We start from the raw sequence: 14,036 nt of genomic DNA, 5'->3' as shown, positions 1-14,036 counted from the left end.
GCCCTGATGACAGCCCCTTCCAACAATATCTGTGGCTTCACGTCTGCTCTGGAAACATCTCTCAAGTCCTTTGCACTAGGGACAGCAGAGGAAGTGTAGACAGGCTTCTGGCTTCCCCACTCAAGTGTGTAGAGTGCCAAGCAGACGGAGACAGGTTGGCCATGGTCTCACAACATTGTCTCTTACCCATCCACCTTTCCCAGGATACTGGTGGCGTGGGCACCCAGGCACTAAGGAGTCACTGGGGAACAATCCAGTCATGCAGGGGAGGCTACTGGAAGATGCCATATGCCACCGCAGCCATCAGCAGACCTCACCGGTGTTCCCTTTTTAGAGCCAAGAGGACATGGCTTGATTCCTGCCCTGCAGCAATGGGCAAAGGCTGTTGGTGGTTTCTAGTAAGCCAGGTGGCTCAAGTTTCAAGCACAATAGTACATTTCTGTCTAGGTATAGGAAGCCAATGCAGCCTGATTCTGTGGCTGCCTCTCTTACTTGGGGACATCACTCCCAGGAGCAGGAGGCAGTAGAAGCACAGGGCTTAGGAATGGACAGATATCCAAATGCTGCCTCAGGCCTTGACACTTTGATGAGTTTAAATGGGCCAGTGTTCCCACCGCTGCTTCATGCGGGTGTTGAGGACTTCTTCCACTGTGTCCCACTGCTGTAATGAAATCCCCTGGGCTGGGTGCTTTCCAAAGCAAAGTTGACTAACTCGGGTTTTAGAGGTTCAAGGACATGATGTCAGCAGCAGCTCAGATTTAGTGAGGGCCTTGTGCAGAGATGACATCATGGTAGGATCGTGGGCAAGAGAGGTTAGTTACAGGGCTGGCAGGAAGCCACAGAGCATCCATAGGAAGGCCCAGATTCACTTTTAAGAACTAGCAGGGATCTCCCCATCCTTTTTCAGGAAGGTTTACTCAAATAACCAAATCACCTAGGCTCCACCTCTTAAAGGGCCAAACATCAAAATCATCACATTGGGGACAAAACTGCCAGCAAGCCACGGGCCAACTGACATCACCAACAAGAGCTCTGGACAAGTGCTGCCCCACCCCCAGCACCTCAGTCTGCCCTCTGACCCTTGCTGTACACATCCCTAAGTTGGTGGGGAGGCAACTGGGGTGACAGGACACTGTCCTGTTCTCTACAAGGCTGTGCCACCTCAAAGGAATGAGCAGGGCAGGGGTTTACACACACACACACACACACACACACACACACAGTACTTTTTGTTCACTAAAGAAAACAAAACAAGCAAACAGAAAATGTTGGGGAACCAGTAAAAATAGTTCTGTAGATAAAAGATGCCAGCCATAAAACCTGAGACCCGATCGCTTGACCCCACAAGGTGGAAGGAGAGAACTGAATTCCAGAAGTTGTTCTCTAACCTCTGATACATGTCCATGGCGGGCACATGCACACTCAAGCATGCACACTCATGCACACACACATGTGCACACACTAAATAAGTAAAATGTAATAAGTTATTTTCTTCCTTTTGAAAAAATAAAAGTGATCTCCCGAGTTGGGGGTCTAACTTTTAAAGGAAAAGCAAAGAAAAACTTTGTTATTGCTGCTTTTGAGACACAGCCTCATGTAGCACAGGCTGGAATTCACTATTTAGCCAAGGATGACCCTGACCTCTGACCCGGCTGCTCCCACTCTCTGGCGTGCCGGAAGTAGGGAATACACCCCCATATCTGGTTTGTACTGGGGATAGGACTTAGGGCCTCCTGCATGCTGGGCCAGCACTCAATCAATTCAGCTGCATTCCCAGCCCAAGAAAACTTTTTAAAACCACAGTCATGATCCCAGGGAGGTGGCAGCTGGGAAGGGTACTCTGATGGCACTGGCTAGAAAGCATGAAGCAAGGATGTCCCCAAGAGTAAACTAACGTGGACACTCACCAGAGCTGCCAAGCATTCAGATATTCCCCTCAGAGGAATTTCCAAAGAAAACGGAAGCTGTGTAAAATATTTTTGCACACAGGAGTGTCCACTTGACACTTCCTACAGAAGAGAAGAAGAAAGCTCCCGTTCTATCACGCGGCAGTGAAGAGTGGGCACATGGAGGGCCTGGCTGCCGTTGCCACAGACTGAGCTTTTCATGATGGCCAACATATGCAAAACCATGGGGGAGGAATATGGGTTCTCCTCTCCCTACTCAGTCACAGAAAACCATCACTACAACAGAAGGGGGAGTGTGGGAGACTCAAGGTCTCTTACTATAATGCCAGACACCTCCTCTTCCTCTCTACTGGACCCTGGAGGACGCAGTAGGTCTGGACTGCTGGTACCACCCCTGAGTGGCATTCAAACCTCCCACCCCTATCTGTTAATGATGTCACCAAACTGAGCCCAGAGCCACCAACTGGGCTTCACCAGCCCCCTGGGGCATGCTGTGTCCATCAGGGTTAGAGTTCTCTGAGCCAAATAGTCACACTGTCAGACTAGAGCTGGCCCAGTTGCCAATGGTCCTTGGTAACACTCATCCCCTGGCAGTTCCATCTGTCCAAGGCTAGCCAGCAAGCCTTCTGTCTCTCCAGACTGGTCTTGTAAGCATGCAGGCTTTTGCTAACAGATGTGAGACGTCTGTAGTAGACAGAGGCCACAGAGACCTCCAATGCTTTGCTCACACCTGTTCCTCTACCGAGGCAGGAAGTACCAATCGATTTTGTAAGTTACAAACCTAGGAAGGAGTGGAGGACCTGCCCGGCCCCATGAGTCACCCAGATGTGTGCCCAGTTCAGAGCAGCCCCAGGCAGATGTGCCATGGGGAGGTTGGGAGCTGGGTAGAGTAATTTGTTCAAGCTCTACCATAACCCTGAGGGCAGAGAAAAGAGGAAGAGAAGGCCCACCCTAGTTTGCAAGGAGTCTTGCGGGGGTGGGGGGGGGGTGGGGGTGTGGGCCTTAAAGGGCAACAGTGAGTGCCACTTAACACCAGCCATCAGGCAGTCAACCCTGACAGTGACAGGGTCCCTGGGCAGATGGGAGTCAGTTGGGGAATTCAGGGGCAGCCAAGAGTTCAATGCATAAAAGTCTCTTAGATTAGTTTGGGGGCCGGAGGTGGCGGGGGAGGGGAAGTTATTTACCTAGTGCCTTAAACAAATGAGGCACTGTGAAGAGAAACCCAGTGTCACCTATTGGGTGGCACAGTTAGAAGCTTTGAAACCTCGAGCCCTGGAGGCCCCTCCCCCACATTGCCCATTGTTGCTGAGTCAGCAAGTCCCCCCCCCCCCAAGGAGTGGGGAATCAGTAGACCACCCTGTATTCTTCATCCCCGGCCCTTACACCCTCTGCAGGCAGTCAAGGCCTGTGAACAGCATCTGGGGCCATGCACCTCCCTGTTCCTTCCATTCATGAGCCTCTGATAAACTTCTAGTCAAGGGGCACTGTGGTCCTTCACTCTGAGAACCCATAGGGCTGAAAGAAGAGCACCCTGGTTACAATCTGTGGGCAGTGTGGTCCATGAGGGGTAGGCTCACCCCAAAGCTTTGGCCTCTCTACAGCTCTAACTAAGAGCAGCATGCATGCAGTTTGCCTAGACCTCCTATGATTAGCATGTCCACTGTTTCAAGCCCCACGTTCTACTGACAGAGAGGGCTTCCCTGAGCCTGCTGGCGTGTGCCCAGCAATGGGCACCCACAGCCTTGACTGGTGGATCAGTGGATAGCTGCTATGGCCAGACCTGGACTCAAGCACAGCATGGCTGAACTACTGGGATGGGTCCTGGAACTGAAACATGTATGTGTGCACGGCAGAGCTTATGTGGACAGGAAGCAGTTTCAAGGGCCTGGAAAAGAGACTCTGGGTCCAGGTTAGGGCCATGGAATACCTCCACTTGGCTTGAGCACTGCTAGGCGTGGGGTGCAGTGTGTATATCTACCACTCAACTCTAGCATCCTGTAAGGCAAGCAAACAGCTCCAGGTTGGTTGGACCCTAGAGAGTCCCAACCCCACCGGAGAGCCAGCATCTTCCTGCCCCAAGAGTACCAAGGAAAATAGCGACTTCAGTTAAGATTTGCCCACACCCACCCACTTCCTAGCTCCTCTGTAAGTTCAGTCCTACAGTAAATATGGAAGAGAAACAAAGGCAGGTAAGAAGCCCTAATTCCTGGGGTGGGGTGGGGCTGGTTAGGAGGAAGGTAATCCCAGGAGGATCACTGGGCACCAACAGAAACAGGGCTACAATCTCAACTTTACAAAGTGCTTTCAGAGGGGCTGGCCCTCACCCACATCCCCAGAGGAGGAGGAGAGTGATGGGCCTTGCTGGGAGGTCCCTGGCTTTACAAGTAGCTTTGACTGTCTCAGCTATCCCTAACCTGGCCGGTGGATAGATTTCTAGGGAAGTCAGTCCTCAACTGGAGGCTTTTGTTCCACTTCTGTGGCTGGGGAGGCCAGGTAGTGCTGCCTTCTCTCCGACTTCAGTCTGGGTCACACGGGCCTTTGTTCTACCTGCACACACCGGCAGGCAGAGCCCACCCCTTTCCTGGCAGCTCCTCCCCAGGCTGGCAGGCACCGGAGGGCCTGGAGATACCACAGGTCCAGGGGAAGAGGAACCGCATTTCTCTTGCTCCACTTTTAGTACTAGACGGGTACGGGCTACACATACACACAGAGACACACCTGTTTTCTGCCTCTAGAGCCAAGCCTGGACCTCTAGTCCCCGAGGCTTATCTCTCAGGCTAGCCGGCAGTGCACAGCAGGTAGGGTGGACAGAGAGCAGCAAGCAGTGACCCAGGAGGAAGTCTGGGCACTGCGCAGACAGGCCAGTGACGAGGAGAGGCACGGAACAGAGGGTGAAAAGAGGGATCAGAGGTCAGGAGTGGCAGGTGTAGGGAAGGATGAGATGGGAATCCTGGGATCCCGCAGACTGGAAGGGGCCCCAAGAGAGGAGAGGGTAGATCTGGCCCGGGGCTTAGGGGTACCCCCCCGCCATCACACTTTCCCGCAGCGGGCGCTCACCTGGGCGAACGCAGACCTGCTGGGTCGCGGCGGTCTAGCACACCGGGCACACAGTTGGTGAGTTCGGTCCAGTCAGCGTGCAGCCCGCAGCTCCAGCCCGTGGAGAAGCGAGAGAAGAGCCAGGTCTCGCGGCGATTGGGCCGATAGCAGGTGCACTTCTTCTGGCCCGGGCGACAGTCGCAGGGCACCTCGAGGCGCACGTTCTGCACTAGGTGGCGGCCGAAGGTGGTGCCGCCGGTCTTCTGGATGTGCAGGAAGACGATCACGTCGTCGCCCTTCATGTCGAAGCGCAGCGAGCGCTCCAGCTCGCGCACCGGGAAGTAGTACTTTTTCTCGTAATGTGGGTCCGGCGTGGGGAAGAGATCCAGGTCGTCGGGGGGCACGCGGCCACCGGGCGCGCCCAGACTCAGCCCCGGGCCCGCGTACTGGTAGAGGATGAGCATGAAGCACGCCGAGCCCGCCACCACCAGCACGAACTTGCTGGCGCGCTCAACCATGGTCCTGCCGCCGGCGCGCCGCCGCCGCATGTGTCACCATCGCCAGCGGCCCGGGCGCCGGGCCTGGGAGGGCGGGGGGCGCAGCTGCTCCGCCACCGCCGCCGCCACCGCCACCGCCGCCCGCGCTCCGGCCCGGCCCGGCTACTCGGCGCCCAGGCTGTGCGCGGCGTCGCGGGCCCCGGGCCTCGGCGGCGCCGTGGCTGCTCCCCGCCCCGATCCCGGCTCGGCTAGCGTACAGCCCGGCCCCCGCCACAGCGCCCCGCAGCCGCGCGCGCCCGCACCCGCCCGCAAAGCTCAGCGCCGAGAACGCTCTGCACCGCCCCGTGCGCCGCCGCGTCTCCGCAGTCCGTCGCGGCTCCGCCCCGGCCCGCCCCTGGCCCGCCCTCGCGGCGCCTCTTGCTGTCGCCGCCCGCTCCGATCCTCCGCTCCGCCTCTGGAGCGCCCTGGGGGAGGGGCGGGGCCGGAGGAGGCCCAGGCACAGGCCAGAGCTGGGCGCCGGGTCGCGTGTCTCTCACACTGTCAATGCCGGTCGCTACGGAAAGGGCATTGGATCCAGCTCGCAGACCTGTGGGTGGCGACTGGGTTGTCCAGAGCCTACGAGTGGGTGGCTCTTTTGGGCATTGGTCCTGGGTTTGGGAGCCCGAGTTTTTTCACCTTCTCTGGTCATAGTAGTTTGTGTTACCTGCGCTCTCTGTCTCCCACGGGAATACGGAGGCTTTGACCTTCACATTGAAGGATCGAAGTTCCAAGTTCGAGAGCGCTGGGAGTCGGGTCCACCAGGTGGTTTAGGACTTCCAGTAAGGGTGGGGAAGGAAGAGAGACGTTAAGGGCATGGATCCGGCTCTTACGTGGATATCACCAGTCCCCTGGAGGCACTGGGACAATGACCCAAAGCCCTCAGTGAAGATAAACCGAAATGTGTGCAAAGACCAGAGGGCCAGCTTTATTTGTCCCTCTCGCCCAGTGTGCACTGTTTTGATCCTGGTCATACTCAAACAAACAAACAAACAAACAAAAAAATAGTGAACCAACATTAGAAAAAAATTAAAATTCCAACCATCGTGATTTTTTTTTTTACATTGGCAGCAGTACCTGCAGCCTTGATTGGTGCTCTGCCTGCAGTGGAGGGTCGCCTGGGCCCTAGGTTGCAAGTTGGAGGCTCTAGTAGTAATCTATGCAGCCTATGACATCTGGAAGGTCCCGTCGCCCATGTTGTACTCTCTACTGGGCCCCTAGCTATACTTAGGCCGCCAGAACAACTGGAGGTGGGGAGTGAAAATGACCTGTGCAGAATTCCACAGCCTAGGGCAGCTGGGAAGGGCTCGGGTGTTTGGATTCAGGCCAGAGTGGCCTCTGGGAGGCGCTCCCACTGCCAGGCCAGGCTCAGGTGCCCACAGCAAGTACCCCTGGGTAGTGCCCTGGATCTGTCCTGCTAAGGGGTGAGTCAAAAGGTGGAGAGAAGGGTAGGGGGTGGCAATAGGGGTCCAGAGCATTGACTGCAAGTTAAAAAAAAAAAAAAGACTGTTGAAAACAAGAGCAGCTGGGCAGTGGTGGCGCAGGCCTGTAATTCCAGCACTTGGGAGGCAGAGGCAGGTGGATTTCTTAAGTTCGAGGCCAGCCTGGTCTACAGAGAGAGTTCCAGGACAGTCAGGGCTACACAGAGAAACCCTGTTTTGAAACGCCCCCCCCCACACACACACAAATAAAAGCAAAGAGGAAAGCCCTCCCAAACAGTGAGATCAGGAGAGAATGTAGACACACTTACATCCAACTTGTCAGGAATGTGAAGAAACTGGGCTCAGCTGGTAAAGTGCTTGCTGTGCATGACCAAGGACCTGGGTTCGGTACCCAGAACCCAGGTATAAAATGCCAGGGATACTTGGCCTGTGTTTGCAAGCCCAGGACTGCTGGGGAAGAAGAGATGGGCAGATCCCTGGGGCTTGCAAGCCAGCCAGTCTAGCCTATAAGGCAGCAGGTTAATGTGATACACTGTCTCAGAAACTAAGGTGTACGTCTCAAAGGACAATATCCAATATCCAAGGTTGTCCATTGTCCTCTGTCCTACACACACACACACACACACACACACACAGAGAGAGAGAGAGAGAGAGAGAGAGAGAGAGAGAGAGAGAGAGAGAGAGAAGACATGTTTTGCAGACAGACTGAAGAAGTTACCACTATGGTCAGACTGCACATGGCCCTGAACACACTACATAATGACCTAGAACGAGGGCAACAGGTGTCCTTGGTGACATCCAGGGCCTTTTGCCCCTGGCCCAGAGAAACCCAAGGGCAGTCTGTTTGGTAATGATTTATTCTGGTTAGGTATGGCGACACAGCAGTGTGCTGAGGGCGCTCCCTTTAGAAGTTGACCAGGGCAGCGTTCCCGCATGGGATTGGATGACAGCAGTCCAGATTTACACAGCATTGCTGCCAGCTAACCCATCTGATGGTTTTGCTCAGATGCTAAGGATCTACCAAGAGGTCAATCCCAAACAGAGCTGTTCCAGTACCAGACATAGCAGTTATGTTATTTCCAATCCCACTAGCAAGCCTTGCAAGAACGAGCTAAAACAATCGTTCCACAAAAGTGAAAACTAAGGTCTAGAGCTCTCCAGAGCTAGACAAATCCTCTCACTCTGTCCCCTGGCCATGTGGCACCCAGCCTGTGTTCATCTCTGTTCCCCGGGCCAGAGGAAAAAGCGGAGGGTCAGTGCACTAGGCTTTACTGCCAAGAGACCCACCTATGCTTGGCTGCCCCTAAGGGAAAACGGAAGCCTGACAAGAGCAGAAGAGTCTGGCATAGGTACCCAGTGGGTGGTTGTCCCCGTGACAAACTGCAGAGGTAGCCATAGCACACTGGCTCAGGGATTGACATCTCATCAAGAGAAGCTGCTTCCTCAAACTTCATTGTTGCCAGAACGGTTGAAGAGCCCCCTCCTCAGCCTGGAAGCCCCTCTCTTTCCTAAATTCTCACAGAGAAGGGTTTGCCCACTCTCCCTATTTATAAGAAGCCCAGCAGGTGCAACTTGATACTCGGGAGGCAGTTGGTGAATGGGAACTACCCGGAAGTCAAATCCCCCGTCTTAGGTCAAGGAGTGAGACTTTGTAGCCCGACTAGCCAATCTTCACTAGGTTCTTTCCCCTGAAAAACTGGCAGAAATGTAACACCGAGGGGTTGCTGTGGATTGCCTGTGAGATCGATGAGGCTTGTCTGTCACCGGGACTCGGTGCGGGTTCTATTTGCTGTTCCTTTTCTCTCCCTGGTAGCCAAGGCTCCTCCATAGTCCTAGGAATGCACATGAAAAGGAGAAACCCCTATAAATGTTTGCTGGAGGGAGTACCCAGCCTCGGGGTTTGCATCTACTTTGTTCCTACTTTTGTCCTCAGACTGCATACTCCAGAGTTCTGAGCTAATACGGAGGAAAAAGAAAAGGATGGCTAGTGGTAGGATGTGAATGAAAACGTGTTACCACACTTCTGTTTGGAGAAAAGATTAAACCAGCGAACATAATTCCCTACCCATCATGTGTCCTTATAGTCTGAGAACCAAGAGATCAATTCCTCCCTCCTTCCCCTTATCCCCGGCGTGCAGTCCCGCGGGCGGACACGCGGGGGCACAGACACCGGCTTCTCCCTCATTCAGCAGTTGACATTGTAAAATTGGGGGATTTTCCACACTTGCTTCGCTGGTTCTCCTTCGGCTGTCTGCCCATTGTTTCTGAAGGAGTGGAGGGGCAGTCACGTTGCCTTTAGAGCCTCCCCTGGGGCTGCAGGAAGGGAGCAGAGAGAGGTTTTGCTTAAGGACAAACTTTTAAAGGTGATTTGGTGAAGCCATGGCTAATGGACTGAGTCCAGAGCTGCTACTGTGGGGACCAGGGGAGCCGAGCTGGGTCACTGGATCTGAGTCCATCAGTCCCCGTAGACCGCGTCTGCTCCATGGACCGTCTGTTGTCGCCTGGTCTGAAGGGTACTTTCTTGGAGTCCCCAGCACCTTCTACCAAACAGCCTTTTCTCCTATTCCCTTCCCTCTCGTGACAGAATTGTGCTGTGGCCAGGTGGACCCCTACTCCAGAACTTTGTAATACCCTCCTGCAAAGGCCTGCCAAGGAGAACATATGCGATTTAGTTCTTCTCTAAAAAGATTCCACTACCAGGGGATTGAAAAACTCAGATCTAATGTGGCCACCAGAGCTCCTGGGACTGTCCCTTCCTTTACCGGAGAGTCTCAAGAGTCTCCTCCATGCAGGAGGCCACCCCCAAGAAGTCGCTCATCTTCCCTGCCCAGAGACTGCCTGCTGTGTAAGAGGACTACAGTCCTTCCTGACTGGCTCTGTTTCCAGCCGTGGTCACTTCATTTTAGGCCCCTCTTTCTCTTGCCCTTCCCAGGGCACATCTCTGAGACTTACCTAGTGGTCCCACAGTGGCAGGCTGGGCAAGGCAGATTCCTATAGCTTGGTGAGCAGATATACTGTTACCCAGAGGGTTTTGCCTGTCTGTGCGTGGGTGCATTCGCTTGCATGTATGTGTGAGTGTTGTACATGTGTGTGTGTATTATCCACATATGTGTGTAAGTGAGCATGCATGTGTTTGTATGTGAAAGTCAGGGGATGACAACTTGTGTATCTTCCTTGATGTCTGTTTTATTTACTGAGTCTCTTGCTGTTCCTGGATTTTTGCTAACCTGGCTAACAATCCCTGGCTCTGGGCATCTCCTTTATCTCCCTCCCAGGACCGTGATTACAGGCAGTCCACCACGCCCACCTGGTTTTTATTTGGACTCAGGGGATCCAAACTCTGGCCCTCATATTTGTACAGCAGTGCTTTATCTGCTAAGCCATGGCCCTAGACCCCTGGCTGGTCCTTTCTGCTTGGAACATCTGCCAGAACCTGCCTCCAGAGAGAGAGAGAGAGAGAGAGAGAGAGAGTGGGAGGCCTCCTACCAGATTCCTGCCATGGCTTTTCTTTTTCCAGAAGGAGCCCTGACCCAGCTGGGGTAGGGGGAGTCATGGAAGAGGATAGTGGGAGGATAGCATGGGGCTATCTATGCCACTGGGGAGCATCCATGAGTCAGCAGAGGATTGACCCCTACAGGCTGAGACAACCTCGACTGAGAAGGTCTTGTTCTATTGGTGCCTCGCCTGGGTAGGCAATGAAGGCGGCCTCTGCCCTGGTCCTATGCCACATGAAACCTGGTGAGGGTGGTAGCGTTCAGCGTCTCAAATGAGTCTCCATCCACCATGTGGCGGCTAGCAGCTCACCTCCTTTGTTTCTCGACTCCTCCTTCACCTGTGACACACGTATCTCTCCTGGGGTGGGAGCTGCCCTAGCTGGACGATAGCAGAACCCCTCCCTTATCCCTTATCCCTTATCCCTTATCCCTTATCCCTTATCCTTATCTCTTTTTAACTGCTCATCTCTGCTGACATCAATGGTTGCTTTCCTGATAGGCTAATGCCACCTGGGACAGAGTTGGGTGGGAGCTGCTTTCTTAGGGCAGAACTCTGGGGGTGATTTAAGGAGAGGGGCCAATGTTTCCGAGAGAGTCTTTGCCAGCAAGATCTTGGCTGTGGGAAGGGGTGCATTTACACTTATGTGCACATATGTGTGCATGCACAGGAAAGCCAGAAGTCAGGCTGCAGGATTGTTCCCCCAAAGACATCTATTGTGTTTTTTGAGGCACTGTCTTTTACCATACCTGGGGCTTACTGATGGAGCTAGGCTGGATGACCAGGGGAGGATCTGCTTAGCTCCACTCTGGGCCAGATTTTAAAACGTATGCACCACGCTGGGTTTCTTGTGGGATTGCTAAAGATTGAACTTGGGCCCTCCTCATTCTTGGGTGATCTCTCTAGCACTCCAAGTAGCAACATTCTTACCACCCATTTCTGTCCCTTGTTCTCCCCTAGCGAGAGGATTTCAGATGAAGTGGGCATGGCCCAGGGGTGCACAGTAGTTTGGAGTGGAGGGCAAGGCTGGCAACCTACTCTGAGTCTAAGAGAAAAGGATCAGGCATGTAGGGTGACCCTACATAATCCCACAAGACTCAGGAAACAGGGCACTGCCCACCGGCCAAAGGACTGAGCATTTAACAGATTCTTGTAGCAGTGGCCTCCCCTGCAGGGGCTACCAAGAAGAGGTCAGCTCCTAAAGGAGTGGCAGGGCGTAGGCTGGCTCTTTTTCAGCAATAGGGATGAGTGCTTAGACCTGTCCAGTCTGAGGTAGTCACTCAGCTCAGAGCTGTGTGTATCTTGTGAGACAATTGCTGGCCCTTTGATAGGAGTTGGGCCGCTGTGTTTAGCCCTCACAGGCTGCATGGCCAGTGCTGCCTTGGGCTGTGTTGTTGTGGGTGGGGCCTTCTTTATCTTCTTCCCTGATAGATGTAAGAGCTTGGGACTGAGTTCGCTGGTTAGGCCACAGAGCTTTAGGTTAAGCTGTGTGGAGCTCAGGGTCTACAGATGCCTCAGAGGCCTCCGGGTGGATGCATGGCCCCGCCCCGAATGGCTTTTGATTGACTCTCTATATTTCTTCCACCTTCCAGCTAGGCTAGAGGGTCCAAGCACTGTCCTGGACTCAGATCATGGAAGCTGAGGGTAGCTCAGCTGTTCAATACTTGTCTAGCATGTATGAACCCTAGTGCCTTACTTAGGTTCTCATTGCTGTGATAGAACACCAGGTCTAAAAGCAACCGAGGGAGGAATGGCTTTACTTTAGCTTACTGTTACATAGTCCATCACTGAGGAAAGTCCTGAAGAGTATGCACATGGTCCCTTGGTTGAGAGGGAAGGATCTAGTAGGCACGCCAGGCCATTCCTGAAGTCTTTGGTGCTGAGATAGGGCCTACAGGCTACCGTGTCCCAAATGGGGATGCAGAACTCAGAGACCTAGGTTAAGACAGGATGGATACATGGGCCAAGTTATCCCCATGATAGTTGAATCTGGGTTGTCCCTGGAGTCTCAGACCCGCTGCCTGTACCCTGTGCACATCTCTTGCAGGTCCAGAGCTTCACTGTGCCAGATTGCTTCCCATTGCAACACACAAGGTCCTGTAAGATTCTCTAAGTCTAGAAATTTCAAAGACCACAAATGCCCTCGAGCCATGCAAACAGACACCAGACTGTCCAAAGACGTGGGCGATTGTCTGATGACTCTTCGAGATACGACATCTACGGCTTGCTACAAATCTTCCTGAGGCCTGGGGCTGTGGGAAATCTGATGGGCTTCTGGCTGGGGNGGGGGTGGGGGTGGGTGGACCAGGAGAGAGCAAAGCCCATTGTGATACCACCTGCTCCACATCTGTGTCAGTTTAACTTTTCATAAACAAAAGCTAAGACACAAAAGAAAGCCTCAGCAATTACTGGATCGGGAGGCTCCCTGGGCGAGGTTGAGTCAGGTTTTCTCTTCATCACAATGGATTGACTCTTAGGCAGGTGGAAACAGGTTGGCACAGACAAAGCAGTGGTCTTATTCTGGTCTGGATGTGGTGGTTTAGACTAGTCTGTTGTTCTTTGCCAAGTGTTGTTTGGCATCAGAGGCAGTAAAGGAGGCTGATAGAAGTTGGGAGGGATGCTGAAGTTGATCTGAAAAGTGGGGCTTGGGAAAACAGCAGAGGGAGGTGGGTCAAGTGGGCTGGGCCTTCTCCAGGGTGTGTGCCCCCTCTCTGGGTGTGCTCCCTGGGTATATTTCCCTAGGTATAGCTCTCAAGTTGACCTCCACGGATGGACCTTCAAGTGCGTTCCTGTCACGATAGGTCAGCATAGCTGTTGGGAATTCCAGGTGAGCCTTGCATTTCCTTCTGCTAAGAGCAGTGACAACAGACTAGATTGGGGGAATTTCCTTTCCCTGAGGTTCAAGCCCTATCTCCACATTGCTATCCCTGGGTGACATCACCAAAGTGCACCCCACCCCATGCCTACACACACACACACACACACACATACACACACACAATGGCCTGGCCTATACAAAAGGCAAATCAGCACAGTCCATTGTAAGCGTGAAGTGTGCTTAGGACTCATTAAAGAAACACAGATAAGCAGGAGGCTCTCTCCCCTTGCACTTCCCTCGGAAAGTGCCTGGAAGCTTATTGTTCCAGAACTCTGAGAGATGGAAAATTACAAGCAGTCTGTTAGGTGACAGAGCCTACTCTCTTAAAGGGGGCAGTCTCAAGCCTGGGGGGGGGGGCATTCATTAGATAAAGCTTTGCACCCTTAACCAATAGAATGAGGACTTGGGGAAGGGTTGGGTGTGCTAAAAGAACTCAGACTGTAACTCTGTGGGAAGCCAGCCTATGGGGAAAGGGGCAGGGATTTCTCAGTAAGGGGCTTTCAAAGCTGATTTTGCCTTTTCTCTAGGCTGCTGTCCCCTTTTTCAGAGTTGAATGAACTGTTTTCCCTTTCGCTAGCCTCTTGAGCTCGTGGTTGGAGAGTGGGGGTTTGTTTCTTACACTTGAAGTCCCTTCAGCTCAACTGGCTGGAGCATTCCTCCACTTCCTGGAGGACTGGCTGATTCACTTGGCCCTCAGGCCCCAGCAGTAATACCAGAAGAACCAGATAAACCACATAGACAAAAGCAG

At 53.5% G+C, this 14,036-nt stretch overlaps 1 protein-coding gene across 1 annotated transcript in view; it reads right to left on the bottom strand.

Annotated features, from left to right (window-relative positions):
- Hs6st1 (heparan sulfate 6-O-sulfotransferase 1) overlaps window positions 1-5,750 on the bottom strand; it is a 37,030-nt gene extending 31,280 nt beyond the window's left edge. The window contains exon 1 of the mRNA XM_021163006.2: window positions 4,965-5,750. Coding sequence (XP_021018665.1) covers window positions 4,965-5,491 — 527 coding nt within the window. The 5' untranslated portion in view covers window positions 5,492-5,750. The remainder of the gene's footprint in view (window positions 1-4,964) is intronic.
- Window positions 5,751-14,036: the final 8,286 nt, after the last annotated feature.

This window comes from Mus caroli, chromosome 1 (assembly GCF_900094665.2).
Source record: "Mus caroli chromosome 1, CAROLI_EIJ_v1.1, whole genome shotgun sequence".
NCBI classification, from domain to species: Eukaryota; Metazoa; Chordata; class Mammalia; order Rodentia; family Muridae; genus Mus; species Mus caroli.
Note: the sequence above shows the minus strand (reverse complement) of the source record. Positions and strands in the feature narration are given on the sequence as shown.